Genomic DNA, 19,306 nt, shown 5'->3' with positions numbered 1-19,306 from the left:
GACGCAGAGCTCCAGCAGGAGCTTCCTTTACTAGTAAAGAGCAGCTTCAGTAGGACAAGTGAGGACATCTCTGCTGGAGCTGAGCCAAGCCTGCGGGGGCTGAGACCAGCACCGAGTCTGGGAAAGAGCCCTAATCCGGTGATCAGAAATGCTGTGCTGCTGTCACGCTGCTGCTGCTTTGCAAAGAAGCTGTCAGCTTCTTCCAGCTCGGGGGTTCAAACTCGATTATCCCAAAATTGCACTTCGGTACTTCCCCGATGCTCCTGGAAACGACTGCTAAAATTCACAAGGACACCTAGCACGGATGGTGTCATGTTGTGGAAATGTCTTCCAGTAAATCATGGCTTTTAGTTCACCCGAATTCTGAATAATCACTCAGAGTATCTTCTTTCAAAAGCAGTATTTATTTTTTCATCAAGATAAGACACATTACATACTGCATAAAGTAAAAAATACTGCTAGGAAAGCTGCATTTAACTGAGATAACAACAACAAAAAATATATATATATAGATTGCACTTGAGAAAGTAGGCTCTATCCCAGAAGAATACAGTAAATAAAAAGCTAGCGAGTCGTTTGAAATTAGGAATCTTTCTCAATTTCCTTTGAAAATGTATTTATTTTGGGGGGTTCCAATTCCACCAATAAAAATGAACCAGATTAGTTTTTTAAATATTTTTGCTTTTTGTGTTATAATAGTATATAAACAAAATAATATATTTTACACAGTCAAAAGAGAAAATAAAGGTATGGGAAAACATCTTGGTGATTTCTGCTAATAAATAAAAAGGAAAAGTTTTGCTGGCATTTGGTTTCACCAGGGTCACTGCAGCTCAGGGCTCAGGTTTTTAGGAATTTTTCCCAGTTCACATGTATGTTATCACCCCACAGTGCCACATAAAGCCCATCCTTGACTCACCTGCGCTGGCCGGGAGCATTCTGTCTGTAGGAAGCAGTGAGTAGTCCCATTCATTACTAAGTTTCCAAGGAGTAATACTTTAAATTTTGTGGTAAGTTTAGCCTAGAAAGTAAGCCCAACATTAAGCAAGCTCTTTTTACTTTACAGCTGAATTTTTCTGCTGGACCCTGCTGCCTGTACCTAATTCAGTTAGATAAACTATTAGCTGTTCAGTCTTTAAAATGAGTAATCACACCTTCTGCCTTTGTGTATCTCACTTAGATGCCCAAATCATTTTTCTGATCTTTCTACGTCATCAAAAGAGAGAAAGAAAAGCTCCCATGTTGGGCAATTTCAACCTGGGGGCTAAGGCACCCTTTGGAAGAACCTCTCTCTCCCAAGTGCGTGTAGTGGTTAACTCAGGCTCCCAGATGAGGCTGGATCCCCCAAATTAGGAGGTGTCGATACCCGTCCCAGCACATGGCTCCTGGGGTGGAGACTGGGAGAGCAGGCAGAGGTGCAGGGGAGCCACCAGGCGCAGTGGATGCCCTAGTGCACGTTTTCCCCTGGGGTGGGAATTGAAGGACCACTCAAAGCACAAAGCCATACGAAACCGATGCTTCCTACAACGCTGACTATGAGGCCAAGAGTGCTTAGGCATAATTTGGGCATAATTCATTCAGGAACATACATTGGAGTGCACTGTCTCAAAAACAAGCAGTACTGCCAAGGTCTTGCATGCAAATTTCTTCCAAAATTAGCTGAAAATTATGGAAGGATGGGGTCAATGTTGTTATTAAACTAGAGACAGAAAAAGAATGAAGTCTTCTTTAAACAGTCCTGAACTATGAAACGAAGCTGTCAATCTTTGGTTACAGTGCTGTTCTTTTAATGTGAATTGCTTTGAAAAATGATGAATCACTTCCCAAATCAGCATTCAGGAGCATTTTTAAATAGACATCTGGGAGCCAGAGAGGAAAAATTAACATAAATAATAAAAACCCCACACTTTTTGAATCTCAAAGGTTAAAGTACAGAAAAGAAAGTAATACAACATTTCTAAGGGATGTTTCAGTAAAGTTTTGCTAAAATTATAAAAAAGCACTTATAAAATACTTGATCTGATAAAGAGGGTAAGTCAGAACACTAGGGCACTTTTGTTACAAAATTGTAGGTTGCTAAAACATACTGACTTGAAGGCTCTCAATATTGTATTATAGCACATGCCACTTTCCACTAATTATTAACGCACCATTGTCAAACTACTTTGCTCTTTCAGAGAGACAGAAGCGTTAAGAGGCAACATGAACAAGACAAATTGATGTAGCCTACGTCTGCTATTAAATATAAAACCTCAGCCATTAAACGTGCCGCTTCATTCTCTCTGTTGCATTCATGATCAAAACTCCAATTCTTTGCCTGAATGAAATCCTCCTGTATTTTACATTTTTGGAGCAGCATTTAAAATCCTTTAAAAGCTAGTTTGGAAGGATTTTTTTTCTTCCTTTTTCAGCTAGAGCACTTTCGTAATATTTTAAAAGGCATAGGAAGCTATGTTGTAGCTTTTAAAGTGCTTATTTTATTATGAGGTGGCATTTAATAATATTCTTCTGGAAGTTAATAAATGATGCACATTTTCCATGACAGACAGACATTGCTTAATGAGTTAATATGCCTCAGCAAAATGCAATCAAAAAGAAATTCACTGTCAACAGTTTAACCATGGCAATACACAGAGCTGAAATGAGACAACTAACCTCAGATAACTAAGATTAATGCATATATGACGCAGTTATAATAATCCATATTTAAAACAAACAAACAAACAAACCCCAAACCAAATAACGATAATTAAATCTCAAACACAGTTTTGTTTCCCAGTAACACAACTGCAAAACAAATCAATATTTTCAACAAACAAGTGCCCTATCTTCATTGCCTGCACAGGGGTAACATGGCACTCCTCGACCTGCAGTGAGGAGTACACAAGGGGAGGGCAGTTTCTCTCTTTTCGTGTCGAGGGGGCTCCTCCTGGGTAACCGTGGGCAGCTCTGGGCAAGGGGCAGGAGTCCAGACCATGCAGGTGGAGACCAGAATCAGCCCCATCCCACGGGGATTTACTTGGGGACCTGGTAGGAGCCCCTTCTTGCAGAAGCACCTGGGCGATGGCTCCCGGGGAGTCACCAAGGAAAATGTACCAGCCTCCGCACCCCACTACCACCACCAGTGTCCCAGCTTATGCAAAGCACCTACTAACTCAAGCACACAATTTGCTTGTGTACAAACAGTGAGATCTGACTCTACTGGCGTGTTATTTCACGTAGTGATGGATTTTCCTCATTATATCTCACTCTGTTGGGCCACAACATTGGGAAATTCCCTCTTGGATCAGGACAAACCATTTTACACTCATAAAGGCTCAAATTCTCTCTTCATTTATACCCACAAAACTCTACAGACTGTCAGAAGAGCTGAGCAGGTAGAAATGGCAGCAGAATTTGAGTGTAGGAACTGGTGAGTGAGAAACAGCAACACAATGCTATTTCATTGCCAGCTACCACAAATACCTACACAACTGGTATTTCATTTGAGTGGGCATTGTGTGCCTAAGGACTATAAGCGAGCTTTGAAAATCTCAACCCTCAGAATCTAGCTACAGATAACCATAATCCTATATTCTTGGATGCTGATACATAAATGTACGATATACCTGTTTAGCTGCCATGGCACTACTCAGCATGGCTACGCTGTAACACAGCGATCATTTTTGCTAATTGCAAAGGCAGGCTAGTAGCAAAGTTCAAATGATTAGTGAGTGAAGGTCCTCAGAGCAATCCTGCTTAAAAGTAAACGTCCGGTAACCTGCAATTAGTGTGCCTTGTTTTTTTTCTCTTCTTTTTATTTTTTCTTATCGTGGTGGTCTTGAACTGCAGATACAATCACAACGCTCATGGTGATCCAGCTGTATATCTACTAAGGCCATGTTGTTCCTGGTTCTGCCTTTTCTTCGGGGATGCCCAGCCTCAGGGATGAATTTCAGCACCTGGGAGGATCAACAGAAATGCATTGATTAGAAAACGCTGTAAGAGATTTGAGGATGAGAGTGTTGGGTCCCTGAGAGCACCAACAACCCTTAATGGCCCTGACCAGCATTAATTTGGAAACATTTTTGTTTTACTTCCAGCTTTTTCTTTCCACTCTGTGACATCCTGCTGTACTGTTTGTCCTGGAGCTTTGACAGACTGGATTATTTCCTACATCAGGTATCCTTATATCATGCAGTTCCCTAACCGTGTCCAGAGTTGCTTCTTTGCATGCAAATTATCAAGTGTGTTTCCTTTGGCTCGTCTGTGCAGTCCCATACATATTTGAATTGCTCTGCCCCTTCTCTCACTTGTATAATATTTCTGCTCTAAAGAGCAAGGAACATTTTTTTATGCAATTTGAAATTTCTGAAGCACTTCTCATTAGAACTGGTCCAAAACTGAAATGCCTGTGGGAGGCAGAATGGAGCTTGTGGAAAATATGTGCTAGATCCCATCAAGTTTCTCTGGAATGTGACTTTTGTTGGTTTACCTTAAAAATCTCTGCCTCAATTTCAGTAATTTCTTAAGAATTTACTGTCAATAATGTGAAAAAAACAAGCAAACGAAAAATTATTTCCTAGGGAACGATGCATCATTTAAGAGGCTTCTGAAAAAATTCTGTCTAGGCAAGATAACCCCAAGACCCTTAAAAAAAAGGGTTGTAGGATATGAAGAAGATGAACAAGAGGCAATGTATACAAGTTGTAACAAAAGAAATCCTATTTTCAGTATAAGGAAGAAAATACTGAGAGTGGTTAAACACTGAGGCAGGTTGCCCAGAGAGGTTGTGGAAACCTTGAAGATAGTAAATATTAACAGGACAGGGCCCTGAGCAACCTCATCTAACTTAAAAATTCTGCTTTGAATGGGAGATTAGGCTAAATGACTGCCAGAGCTGCCTCCAAACACATATTATTATATGAATCTATGATTCCCTGAAAATGGTCTTATGGATATGTGGAAAACAGCCATAATGTTGAGTCCTATCCAATCTTCTGTGATAGCGTAAGTATGTAGACGATGGACTGGAAAGAGCAGAGGAGGATGGCGGCTTGCAGGGTCGTGCTTTGCCAGCCCACTGCTGGAGGCTGAGTTACTGTGTAAGAGCTCATACCCCAACTAGCACAGGGGCACACGTTGAAGGGAGGAAATCCTGTTTTGCTTCATTAGTTTGCTGTTGATGGGCCTACAGTAGTTTAACAAATGAGACACTAATTTCCAGTTTCTGCCCTGAAGCTCAAATACTAGTTTGGATTAGGTACAACAAATGAGTTAAGACTAAGACCACTTTAACTCTCCTACAGCATTTTTCTTCCCAAATCTCACAGTGCATTGCACAGAAAGATATGCATCATTGTCAAACTTGTATAGATGGAGAATCTGAAACTGATTTCCTCAAGGCCCTGCAACACATCAGTAGAAAAACTACCAGTGGCATTACATGGTCCTTTTCCTTTTAAAATCCCTAATTTGCTGATGGGGAGCAGGACACACAGAAAGCAAGGCTGCAGCTCCACAGCTGGTGGTAGGCAGGTGGGACAGTTCTGCTCTCTGTGGCCTCAAGCACTTGAGTCCAGAAACCATGCACTGGTAGGGTACCAGAGCTAACACATCTCACCTCTTGGCAGGCTGTTGTGACTCATACTAGCTTGGCCGAGTGACTGGTAGATCACCTAGATTTGTCTTGCTTGTTCAAAGATGGAGAGAAGTCTGTCTTGTCTATGACCTGCCAAAGCCACTGGTCATAGGTCCCAAAGTGGGAAGTGGGACCTAAACATCTTTAGCTTCTCAACCACAGAAACTCCCACACTTCTGCCCTGAATAACAGATCCCCTAGCTAACAGATCATACTGTTACTCAATCAATAATCCTAATTTTTGTAAGCACTTTCTGTGCTTTGACATCCAAAACCCTAGACGAATTGAGATGGTCTCGGAAAGGAGGGGGAATAAGGGGCTGCATACTAGATCAACAAAGTATTAGCAATTTCAACAGAATTAGGAAGTCCCCAAAAGTAAATGTGAAGGAAAGGTTAATCACGGATGCTGTATAGACCAGGTGGGGAAGAGCAGACAGGTAAGCAGCCTTCAGGATGAGACCACTCGTTCTCTACCATTAATGCCCAGAGGGTAGGAAGGTCATGGGATGTAACAAAAGTGATAAGCACTGAACACAGTCTATTATTTTGTCCTCCCTTTTGCGATAAAATTTATGTTTAACCTATGCAATACTGAGAGGAATAAGTGTGCCTAAGCAAGGTACAGACATGTTGCTTTAACGTGTTGGGAAGATATAATTACTTTTCCCTGTTAGAAATGCAGACATATGTTGTTTTTTGTTTTGTTTTTTAAAAGCAACAAAATTATAATGGTTTTGAATTGATTTCAAACATTGACTGCCTCAATATATGCAATAAATCCTGATGGACACCAGGACAATTCACTGAACCACACTGTCATCGAAAACACAGAGGAACTGAACCCAATCATGTTGCTACAATTATTACAGAACTGAAAATAGACAACATCTTCAGAGATGCTTTTTTTAAGAAAACATACTTTCAAAATAAAGTACAGCTGCTGATGCTGAACCCATGACAAAATTCTTTATTTAAAGAAGCCTTTCATCAAAGTCTGACAAATTCAGACGATTGGCACTTTGCAAGATCATGGGTAGGTAGATCTGCTTTTTTCAATTGAGAGAAAATGAAAGCATGCAATGGGATGAGAGCAAAGATGTGGGCTGTACTTAAGCTTGCAGACCTCCTGACAGCTTGGGGATTTTCCCTGTGTTTTATATTAAGAAACATGAGCACAGTATATGGGCTTTGCTGATAAGAGTAGAAAAATGAATTGGCAGGCGCTTCCCCAGACAAGACGGGAAAGCAGTGTTTGAACACAGCTGAAATTGGACTGCTTTAATAGCTGATCACAGAACTGATGTTCAAAGCTCTCCGTCTAGCTTCCATCTAATAGTTTTAGTTTCAGCTAAATACAAGGGAATTGAAAAGAATCAGGAAGTAAGGCCATTTCTGGTGACCACAGTAGTTGAAAGAAAACCCTTTATTCTGAAAATAGCTGCTGTTTATTCATTACATGGTCAGGTCCTTAAAGGTGAGGAACTACTGAATTAATGAAAACAGTTCAAAGAAATTTTGTTCAGGACAGTTTACTGCTCCTTTTTTGATGGGATCAGTAGCTGTAAGAAAATATGGATGTGAGGAAGGTTTGGAATGCTCAAAAGGCTTCTTTTGTGTGGGCGAAAAAGAAGAATAACCTTGCAGTTTTCAAATTAAAGGAACAAAGTCTGTCACTACTCATCAAAATGTGGTGCCTCAGCTGTTCAGATCACTGCCTCACAAAGAGTATATGACTACAACCATGTCCCCCTCGTCAAACACTGAGATAATTATGGTCATAAAACTATTAAAGCAATAAAAAAAAAAAAATCAAGACAGGGGACTTAGCTTCTGAGCTGATTTGTTTTTTATAGGTAATACAAAAAAGGACATCAGGGCCTTGTAGCATTTCTTGTGCAGACAACTCCAGGTGAGCACACCAATATGCTGGATGGCATTTTACTTGTAGATATGCTTGAGCATCTGAGAGGTTTCAAGGTGAGGTGACTGTGGCCATCGCATAATTTTCCTTGGGGGTGGTAGTGAAGGAAATATAAAGAAAATGCTTACATGCATTTCCCTGCCAGGGATCTTGCTCATTGATCGTGCATTGAATTTGGATGCCAGCTTCTGAAGGACTTTTTAAATCAGAGGGCAAAGCCATCACTGAAAAAAGCGTCTGGAAGCTGAAGCCAGAAAAACTCAAACTGGAATTTGGGCAAGCTTGTCTAAGTCACGCCAACTCATCGCCTGGACAGCCCTCCACGGAACTGTGGGGTTTCCAGTCTATTTGAGGACATGAGAAAACAGCCGCCTTTCCAGCAAGTATACAGTAGAAGTTTGGGTCTCGTTTTGGGGGCAACAGGGTACTCTCCAGTGGCCTGTGGAGCACAGGGGGTCAGGGCTGATGGCCCGGCGGCCCCTCTGATCTCAGCAGATCTGTAAGAGCACTTCATGGTCAGGGGCTGAGGAGAGCTGAGCAGTGATGACTGCTAGGAAAGGACCCAGCTGGAGAGAACCTCTTCACCCTGACCCATACCTAGCATTTCTCCAGTAGAAGCAGCAACAAAGAGGTGACTCCAGAGAATGATTCACCTGAAACACCCACCCCTGGTGGGGCTAGCTCTGATAACTAGGAAAGGAGCCCAAAGGCTGGACTCGCAGCTTTGGATGGGTAGAGCCAAATGAGGTGAATCACTCCCTCCGGCATTCGCTGATGGTCCTAGCCATATATCAGGCAACATTTAGCCATGACAGTCCACGATGGCTGATTTCTGTTTTAATAAAAAGCAAAGAGTAATAGGAAACTCAGTCAACACTTCTTAAAGTAATAAAAAAATAAGTGGTATCCAGTTGCTTATAGCCATTTTTTACTTATCATTTACTTATTAGGAACAACAGTAACATTCTTTGTTAAATTCTTGACCAGTAGTTTAAACACTAATAGAAATCTGAAGCTTCACTCAAAAATCAGCTTTTTTTTTTTTTTTTTCCGATTAGCTTAAGAAGACCACAGATAATCAATAACATGACTACGGCTTAGCAAATATCTGGTTAGCTTCATATTCCAGTGACAGAGGTTGGAGAGCAACTCTGGATGCTATTTTAGATAGTGCAATTTGTACTTTGCAGAATTTATTTTAAAATCCTGTTATGCAGCATTATCTAATCTCCTTCTGCTCATCTAAAAATACCATCATTCTAGCATGCAAACCAAATTATATTTGTCTGAGATTCATGAAAGAGGAAGCATCAAAAGTGCAAAACATTCAACACAGATCCAAGTTCTGATACAGATGAAAAACCTTACTCCACAATTTTTGAAAGTTATCTAATCCAAAGGTCACACACAGTTTAGCTGTGCTCTGAGCATAAGAAACCAAGCATTATGGGAATGTGGTTCATAATTTAGCATAAGAACCTTTATTCTAGTAGGAACATAGCCTAAAATAACACCACAGACCCAAAGCTGTATTCTTTTGTACCAGAGAGAATTACAGGATATCGGGAATAAGAAAAAAGAGTTCATTTGCTGATCAGTGGTAGCATTCAAACTAAGGGATTATTAAATGTAGATGGGATTACTGATCCTATTTTTTAATTTGTATGAATAAGAAGCACCTGGTTTTAACACAGCAAACGTGAAAAATTTTAATTGGTTTAAAACTCAGGCATCTAAAAGAGTCACTAAAGCTACGATGTTTTTGACACGTGTGACATCAACAAGACCCTCACTTTTGGTGATCTTGTCCCACATTATGGCTCCAGCTTTTGCTTTTTCACTGCCCAGATACAGGTGTTCCCCCTTCCCATATTACCTCTCTGCCCACACATGTATCACAGGATGTCTCACTTGCTTAACTTCCAGATGTCATCCCAAAAACTTTCATTTTCATGTAGTAAAAAATGAACCTTTTTTCTCTCACTGCACCTCTGTGCTCTCTCTGCTCATCCTGTGGCCTAGCAGTTGTTTCTGACTCATTCTGTTTCCTTTGCATTCCAAATAAATACCACTGCTACTTCTTGTATAATATGCATTAACTCTTTTGTCAGGTTAATTCTGTGCCTTTATTACCATAACAACCTTTTATCTCCTTTATACATGTACTATCAACTCCAGGATGCAGAACAAACAGACCATATTTCTTGCACACTGGTTTGATGACACTAGCTCTTTTTAATCCCTTAGAAAATTTACTTTGTTGTATCAGCAGCATTTGTATAATTTTGTCCAGTTATCTTATGTTTCCCTGTGTAAAGACAGAGTGAGAATTATCAACTGCTCTCTCAAGCGCTTCCTTAAGGTTTGCTTCTCATTTCTCTGAAAAAAAAAAAAAGGAAAAAAGAAAGAAAGAAAAGAAAAAAAGAGAAGAAAAGAAGAAGAAAAAAAGACCCCACAACAGCAAATTGTATTAGTTACATTTCTTAACTCCATTGAAACAACTCCGCTGTCTTACTGAAGTCCCATATCACCTTTTTATTTTCTCCCCTGTTCTTTTCTCCCCAGTAATATTGCCTGCTGTCTTATTTTCCCTTTACAATGTTGGGTCCAGTTAAAGCTGTTTCTATGCCCCAGCAACTTGTGCAAAGACTTAGTATTGTGTAGGTACTCTGAGGTGCCTGTTACCTCTCTCAGGGCAGCAAGAGGTTGTGAAGTAGCCACCCTAACACTAATCTAAACCTTGTGGTTGATAATTAATTGCCTGTATGTCCTGTGAAGGCACCAGACAAGCTCCAGTCAACATGAAATGCGAACGGAGGTATAAAGTTTCAAAAAGAGGAGGATGGTGGGGAGAAAGAAGCACCATAAGAGAGTGAAAAATGCATCAGTCTTTACAGGAGAGACAAGTATGGGTAAAAGATGCAATCAGCTTTCACCACTCTGCTTTTTTTCCTTAAATGCCTTTTAGCTGTATTGCTCAGCACTGTGTGTGTGGAGGTTTATACACTCTGACAAATTCTGGTTGCTACCTTAAGAGCATTTATTCCTCACGGAAGCTCATTTCACATCTCATCAGTTACAGCAACGAGATGGGGAAGCCGATTTCTTGTTTCTCTGAGGTACGTGCATGCTGGGCAGATGGCAGAGCTGCAGCCCGAGCTGAATTGGGTCCTGGCCTGAGTTCCCCCACACCTCCTCTGGGCTGGGTCATCTCCAGGTTTAGAGCCACCCCCTCTCTTTAAAGAGCAGCTCCAGGCACTTCCAAAGAAATGCACTGCAATGGAAAACACACTTTCATTTCGGCTCCCCTTTAGCAAGTCAGACAGCAGTGGATGTGAGCATTTGATGAAGGTGTGCTGCATCCATTTCCATGTATTGCTTTGTCTTTCCCTTGCATGGAGCCCTGCGACATAACTCAGCATCACTCATGGTAGACTCTGCCTGAGGGACATTTTGAGACACTGCCAGCACTTCTCCTGTTTGGATTGCAGGGTTCGTGACACTATGTGGGAAATCATGACTATTTGTCCATGAGCTCTGGTCTCAAGCAAACCCAGAAGCCGTGGAAAACCACAGAGAATCACAAGACTTCTGCAAAAAACCCCCACCCATAATACTATCCATTTACTCAAGTTATGAACCCATTTACTTCTGGAAACTGCCGAGTATTTTGGTAAAGTTATGGCAAACCTCCAGGTTATAAAAAAGACCCGAGATCTCATTATTAGCATTTCCCAGGGCAACAAAGAAAAAGACAGCCCTTACCGTGGCATTCTCATTTTCTCATTTTCCTGCTGTTGCATTGCTTCTTACAATTGGATGTGCTAGGAAAGAGCTGTACAGTCTGTTCGGGGAACTGGAGCAGCACTCACAGCTTAGGGAAATTAAAAGCTACACATGACAGCAATTAGTCCTGTGATACTAGGAGGGAGCGCTCGGTGGTGAGTACGGTGAGCTTTGAATAGGAACTCATGGGGAACTAAAAACACACGAAGAGCATAAGGAGAAGATAACCTTGAAGTCTCTCTGGACTAAAAGCCTCTCTCTCAACCAACACTCTGGGCATTAGTGTCCCCACAGCTGCTGGCATGCAGCTACTCCGGCACTGCAAGGCACCGGCTACAAAGCCAAAAAGAAGCCTATTGCTTCTGGAAAATCTGTCTGCCTGGCTTTCTCACCCAGAAATACTGGGTAGCTTGGAAATGCCAGACAACTTTTAAGTGATTTCCAGTCGCATTTTTACTGCTGAGGACAAGCATATCCATGTGCAGGACAAATAGCTCTGGTGGGTCCAGGAGCTCAGCAGATGAAGCTCCAGGAGAATGTTTAGGCAAAATCAGCCTCGGGGTCTGTGGGATTCAGTTTTAGCTGCTACAAACACCTTCTCTGCTCCACCACCTTATACTTCCTTCTGGTGTCTTTTGCAAGTAAATCAAAGTAATTAAGACTCGTGTTTGAACCTGGCCTACGTTCTCCTGCAGCAGAAGGCAGAGATTTTCAACCAAATTAACAGCGATGAGGATTTCATAAAGTGTGAAGTTCTGTCCTTTGTTAAGCAACTAAAGGCTTTTTGGTTAAGGTTAGTGGGTTTCAAATTGGCGTTGAAAAGAGTAAACCAGCTCCATGGTTCTAAAATCAGCATGTTGAGAGGTCCCTCCTCAGTGCCTTTACTGCCAGGCATTTAAATAAAATTAGAGTTAAGTGTCAAAGGAGAATAAAGAATAAAACTGATTAGCTGTGCATGGCTAATAATAATAATAAAGTGGAAAATATTTTGGACTAAAATTAATGGACACGTCTTTACTATGTCATATGTGAATTTATCTGCATGACTTCCACTCATGTTAATGGGAGCCACTTGGCTAAATTTCTGCTCAGTGAGCTGTTAATTCATCCCTAAGGGATTAAGTTTAAATTTAAACTTACAAAAGCCATTTAATGTTAAAGCTGAAGCACTGTCTTGAATTCATACAGTTTTCAGAGAACAAAGGAGGAGTGAAATAAATTAGCAGTGATATATTAGTGCGAATATTGAATTTCCTGAATTTAGTGATTAATTTGGGGCAGTCATAAGTTGTGACATCCTTGTTGTGACCAATACCTGGTTAACATGATATTCTGGTGTCCCAGCACCAGATGCTCCCAAACACCTGATAGAAAACAAGTGCTTGATAACATGTTTATAATCAGGATTTTTTTTTTGTAGCTACTGCCAATAGTTGGCTTATATTCTGGTACAGATGTGAACCAGTATTCTTTAGTTTATGTTTTACTTCTAGTTCTCTCAGAATCCTTCTGAATTATGCACCACTCATATTTTAAGGCTTGAAATTCCATACAGATTTACTGTGCAACAAAATCAAATTCCTTTTTATCATTTTCAATTAGTTCCCTTTCAATCTCTCTCTTGTTCTTTTCTTAAGGAAAAGAATATTTAGGAGGACCTGATTTTCCTTTAAGTACTAATCACTGTTTTCTGTCTTTCACTGTGTCCTCTCTTATTCCCAGTTTTTTCTAAATGGAATTATCCAAAACTTTTGAGCCACTTTCCTCGCACATGTTTTGGATGTGTATCTTCTCCTGTATCTCTTTTGATGTACGTGTTCTGCTTCTATATATCTTTTCTACACCTGCTTGTTGTCCTTCTAAGCACCAACAGTCAAAACCCAGTCTAAGTACCTCACCAATTTATCCAGGCCATAGTATTTGCTGCTTTATTACCTGTTCACCTCTGTTCCTGCAGAAGGCTGTCACTTGTTTTTTTCCTGTCACCGCTGCACGAAATAACTCTTTTCCTGAAGATCTTCATGGCAATTCACTCTCGACCTTTAGTCTTTGTTTCTCCCTCCTCTCCTCACACATCCAGTGTTACATGAATAAATAGTTGAGACTACTCATCCTAATGCTTGCTGCTTTTATAAACTGGATTTATAGGTAGTTACATAGGCCTTCCGATATCCCTTGCAGCCTTCTCTGCTGTCAAAGTACGTTATCTCCTGTTTTAGCTGTCATTTCTGCCACCTCTCTGTTCACCTCCCTCCAGATTGATCATACATGAAATAACATTTAATCCACGTGCAGGGGGCACCCACAGATAGCCACTTGCTATGTAGAAAATTGCTCATCTCTTCCACCTCTTTGCTCTTTATCTCTTAACCAGTTTCTAATCCATGTCAGATCTTGTCTGGTCAACTGTTCGCTCTCCGGAGAAGGTGCCAGGTCTTTTAGCATTCTTGTACAATGTTGTGATGCTGTATAAATATTTATTCATACATAAGGCATTCCGAGTTCATTTTATCAGCTCATTGTCATCTAGGTGTTTTATACCTATTAATTTTTTTTCCAATTAACTTTTCTACCACTGAGATAAGGCTTTCCGCTCTGTAATTACCAGGGTCAGCCCCTGCATCTTGTTTAAAATTAGATAAAATATTAACTATTCTCTAGTCCAAGCTAATGTGGAGCACGCTGTATTCTGCAATCAATTATGAGAAAAAATCCCTTACCTTGGGAAAGAGTAGCCACACTACTTAGAGCGAAGCAAAGGTCTGACCTTCAATGGCCTTCTGCTATTGCAGCCCTAGGGTCTCCCAGGTCAATGCCTTTATGGTATGAGCCTACACCACATCCAGATTTAAAGCCCATAAAGTTCATTTTCACTTGAGACTTAAGCCAAGTGGTAAATCAGGATCTTATAAGAGATATGTGTCAGAAATTAAGTCAGCATGGCATGCAGCTACCTACTTTCAGACAACTGAAAGGATAATACCAAGTAACCTTCCTAGATATGTTCACTTTTGTGAATATTGTTCATGTTTGGTTCTGAAAATACTGATTTAGAGGCAAGAATATAAAATGCTCTTTCCTTGTTTTTTTCCCCTCTCTAAATGTCATCTGAATGAATTAAAAATAAATACAGTGGACTTCATTCTTATGCAAAAAATTTGCCTTCGCAAAAAATTTGCCTTCGTAAAAAATTGCTGAGTGGGAAAAAAACTAAGGCTGAAAGATTCAGCTGCTTTCTACAGGCCTAAATCTGGAAGGGAAGAGAGTTTACAAGTGACTTAATTGTCATTTCCAAGAATGGGCATAACTTTAAAAGATATAGTGCAAAACAAGAGGAAGTGCAGTCAAATGTCTCAAGGAACACATGTCTCTGTATTACTACAAAGAATAATTCCAGTAGTATATACATTCTCATCGTATCAGTCCTTCGCTCGGAAAAATCAGTCCAACGTAAGCCTCATTCTTGCAACAAAGTTCACTGGGATGCTGTGGTGACATCCACATAGAGAGGTCGCAAAAGTTCTCTGCAGCCTCTTCTAAATTGACTTACCCATAAATACCTGTTAACACCCCTTTCTCACACATATATAACCTCCTCCCACTCCGCTCATTCACCACTTCCAATGCAAATCGCTGGGCGATGTTGTGGCATTAAAGACATTAATATTAAACTTATTTAAAATGAGGCCTTCCCGAAGGTTGGCTGCGTGGGTGTGTGTCTCTCTAGGGATTACTGCAGTGGAAGTATGAATGCTGCTCCACGAGGTACCAAGCTGGTATGTAGCATGGACGGGCTGAGATAGTTGGGGTTGTTCAGCCTGGAGAAGAGAAGGCTCCAGGGAGACCTTATAGTGGTCTTCCAGTACCTGAACGGGGCCTACAGGAAAGCTAGGGAGGGCATGTAGCGACAGCCCGAGGGGCAATGGTTTTAAACTAGAGCAGGATAGGTTTAGGTTAGACATTAGGAAGAAGTTCTTTACAACAAGGGTGGTGAAACACTGGAACAGGTTGCCCAGAGAGGTGCTGGAGGCCCCATCCCTGGAGACATTCAAGGCCAGGCTCGATGAGGCTCTGAGCAACCTGATCTAGTTGAAGATGTCCCTGCCTACTGCAGGGGGATTGGACTAGATAACCTTCAGAGGTCCCTTCCAACCCAACACATTCTATGATTCTATAGACAGCAAGAGCAATGCCGTTATCCAAGTCTAGGATCCACTCTAAGGCTACCTGAACCTGTCTGGAAGCCTAAACAGACCCTTCACCTCAGGAACAGTGGTGAACACAGGGGGCACTCACAACCACTCTGGTCTCTCTCAAATGATCGTATCTTTGTCTATGACACTTCACTGCGGTCAGTGATTTTTGCCCGTTGATTTTTGCACTGCAGATCCAACATGATAATCAATAACACGATACTGTATAATGATTATGGTAATGTAACATGATCATCAATATAAGCAGCACACACGGCTCTGAGAAAAGCCTTCAGAATCCATGTAAGCAATAAATACCCAAAAGAAGTACCAAAAAAAAAAAAGAGTGAAAATACCTCATGATATTTTTTCACTGTTTTCCCTGACATGCACGTGCAGGATTTCCAGTTTGAAGTCCCACAGCCACAGTTTCCTCCACACCGCTGGACAAGGAGGCAGCGGGGGAAGAAAACTACATTTGTCAGCTTCAGTTCCTCCCTTAAATTGACAGAGTAGTTTCTCGGAGTGCAGCTGTAACGTTTCACATCATCATTCAATCTGTCCAGGTCAACTGCAATGCAAAAGAAGTTTCATTAGTAAGGTTTGAGTGGGACATTCCTCTGGTTTATACTGCTCCCCAGGCAGTCAGTAACACAAAGCGATGTGACACTGGCTGGAAAATATGTGAAGCATAGCAGTGATTCCTGAACAGATAAACATAAACCCACCAATTTTAAATCATTACAGGTGGCCATCCAGGCTCTCATCCTGCTCCCACTGACTCCCACAGCAGAGCTCACACTGACTATAAAGGTGAAGGGAAGGCTTGCAATAAAATACCAGCCTGAAAGCTTAAGAGTGGTTGCGTGCTTTGTCACTGATCTGCTGGATCCTTGGGTAAGAGATTCCACTTCTGCTACTCTCTTTCCTCCTCTGCTTATACCTGGCTTACTTAGATGATGAGCTGCTTTTTTGTTATTATGGACATAACTCATTTTGCCTAACTGCAGGCGTACAAAAGGCAAACACTTTAAGGAAGGCTCTTCCTCTGGTCAGTAGAGAAATGTCTTTGGAGAGCGATTCATCCCTTCCTCACAAGGCCATTTAGGACAGGTGGCGTGACTTGCTTTCTCAAGTTGCCTGTGTTGTTTATGGATAGAGTCTAGATAACTCTTTTTTAGACAGAGAAATCAATCTAAGCAATATTAATTTCAGCTGGTAAATGCTACTATAACAGGCATACAAATAAATACAATTAAAACTAATGAGCTTCATTGAATGCCAGTAGTCGGTTGATGTTTAAATGCCTGTTATCTCTGTGAGATGTGTCATGTAAACAAGTAGTAAAGCCAACCATAAAAATAACTTACAGACTATCAACTGTGAGTTTAAGTGCTGTTTCTAGCTTGTGCTTGTAAAGCTAAAACAAAACAAAAAAACTCTTCCATAAATCCATTTTCCACAATTATAACACAGATAAAAGTAACAGATTTAATGAGTTTTACTTCTATAGAAGTTTTCTGATTTCTTTTTCCCTCCTTTTCTGCTTTTTTATTTTCATTAGGATTCTGTTCACCAACTAAGTGCTCAAAAGCTCAATAACTCATTCAGAACTAGAGGACGTGAACTTGTGTTGAGTTCCCATCCCAAATGGTATTTGCGAATAGAAATATAAACAGGAAAATAGGAACAACTCAAATGAGAACTGAAATAACAGTGTAGTGTTTGTGAACACATCAGATTTTCATGCACGTGTTTAATAGTTTGACACCATCTCTGGTCCTAAGTGCACCCACGCTTGTCCTTTACTACAAACATGTGAAAACCTCCAACAAAGACACTGTATACCTCCTGTGACTCAGTCCTTGTCAACAACACAAAGTAAATTGTGGAAAAAGCTGTTATTTGTAAATACCATGCCCCTTTACATTCTGGCCTGGAGATATTCACATGGCAGATATGCAAGAGGCAAGGGTACGTAAATGTCACAAGTACTATAATAGAAAATCATAGTAGCTTCACTTTTCTGGCAAGATGTTATCTCAGTCAATGGGAATTTAGCAGATAAATTGTGATTTTCTAGCAATTGTGATACATCTTGCCATGAAATCTCAGTGGTTCTCTCCAGAGAGCTAGCATCTCTCCAAAAAAGGTATAGATCATCCTCCTGATATAGGCACAAAATCAATGGGGCTGCTGGTATACTCGTGCACTGGGAGAAAACATACACTCTGAATGTCTGGGACAAGGACTTAGAAGTCCAGATAATATGGATTTCTTTGTTTTAACAGATGATATTTTCTTCTCCACTGTCATTCTCCAAAGCCACCCCTTCTCATTGCAGGCTCCCAGTCTAATTCTTCCTGCAGCAAAGCGTTCCCCACTCCTCTAAATGTTCTCATCAGGACCTTTACCATCAGCTTTGCTTACAGATAATGCAAAGAGTGATCTGGCTACTATTCCTTTCAGACGAGTGATGTGAAAGAAAAGTTAACCAAAGGAAGAAGACAGCAGAAAATATTCTGCCTTCATGTTTAATGAGATTTCTTCAGGGGAAAACCTGTATCACTGGTTGGGATCCATATCAATGGCTACTGATATGAGCAGGCTCCTATCGGGACAGGCTGGCCATGGACTAGGATGGCATTTGCTGATGGTGCATTTCTAGACAGAGTTGGAATAAAATCCTCAAAGGCTTAATTCAGCCTTAATTCAGTTGTGATAACATAGGAAATAAGGCTTCCAGTAACAAACTGGTCATTAAAGAGGGTCCAGACCCAGGTCACAGGAACTGACATCTATGTCCAGGAGAAGATGTCCAGGGGACTGAACAAAATTTGCTCTAGCACAGATGAAATTTACCCTCAGGCTCAACAGTCCTCCTCCCTGCATTGAGCTGATACCTATTATCACCACTGCGTTATCAACACAGAAATGAGTCTTTGTAATGAGACTGGCAGAGAGGGAAAGCACCGGCATTTAAAGGACCAGGGTGGGGGGGCTGTCCTGCAGAGAGCATATTATATCCATCACAGCGTTACACATATTAGCTTCAGTATTTAAGCTGCTCAATTTAAATGGCAAGGGGTGACCTGGCAAAGGGTTTTCACTGGAGGGAAGGCTGTGCTCACCAGCCTTCAAAAGCCTAGTTTTGATGACTTTCAGAAGTCTTTGCAGGGTCTCTTAGGCTGTAGCTGAGTCAGTACTGTGGAGAGCTGTTGACTTGCTCGAAGCATAGGAGGGAAAAACCAGATAATTAGGATAATTTTTCCTCTATGCAGTATGAAGGAATCAGCTATTTTCAATGAGGGCTCGAAACATTTTTCTGCATGCATTCTTTAGGAATTCTGAAATCAATCAGTAGCAAATTACATTTTATTTAGCGCATTTTTCTGTGATGAACAATTTTTTAAAAACCTATGGGAAATCTTCCAATGGAAAATTGCATGAATTCTCCTTGGTTTCATACTCAAGGCATTCTGATCCTGACTTATTAGCAGTTTTCAGGACCCCAAATCCCAGAATTATCATCAGATAAGATGTGAATTCTCTGCACTTTGGCATATCTTGGGTATCAGAGTCCAGGTTGGAACGGACCAACACAATAGCAGAAAGGTCTTATTTTAGTGATGCTGAAATCATGAAAATAAATAACTGCCAGCAGAGAAGAAAAGACTAAATAAAGGCTTTAAGAGATACACAAGTATCAAAATACTCCAAAATGCATCTATGAAAATTCATCTGAAGGTAAACACCTACGATCTTTTTGACTCTGCTCTACAG

The 19,306-nt window shown here is 40.8% G+C and overlaps 1 protein-coding gene across 2 annotated transcripts in view; it reads right to left on the bottom strand.

The window, feature by feature from the left end:
* Positions 1 to 3,574: 3,574 nt before the first annotated feature.
* PDGFD (platelet derived growth factor D) overlaps positions 3,575 to 19,306 on the bottom strand; it is a 138,829-nt gene continuing 123,097 nt past the window's right edge. For both annotated transcript variants that reach the window (XM_074570707.1, XM_074570697.1), the window contains exons 6-7: positions 15,880 to 16,094; positions 3,575 to 3,941 (exon numbers count right to left, since the gene is read on the bottom strand). In XM_074570707.1, the coding sequence (XP_074426808.1) occupies positions 3,807 to 3,941; positions 15,880 to 16,094 (350 nt within the window). In that variant the 3' untranslated portion in view covers positions 3,575 to 3,806. The remainder of the gene's footprint in view (positions 3,942 to 15,879; positions 16,095 to 19,306) is intronic.

Source organism: Larus michahellis, chromosome 1 (assembly GCF_964199755.1).
Source record: "Larus michahellis chromosome 1, bLarMic1.1, whole genome shotgun sequence".
NCBI classification, from domain to species: Eukaryota; Metazoa; Chordata; class Aves; order Charadriiformes; family Laridae; genus Larus; species Larus michahellis.
Note: the sequence above shows the minus strand (reverse complement) of the source record. Positions and strands in the feature narration are given on the sequence as shown.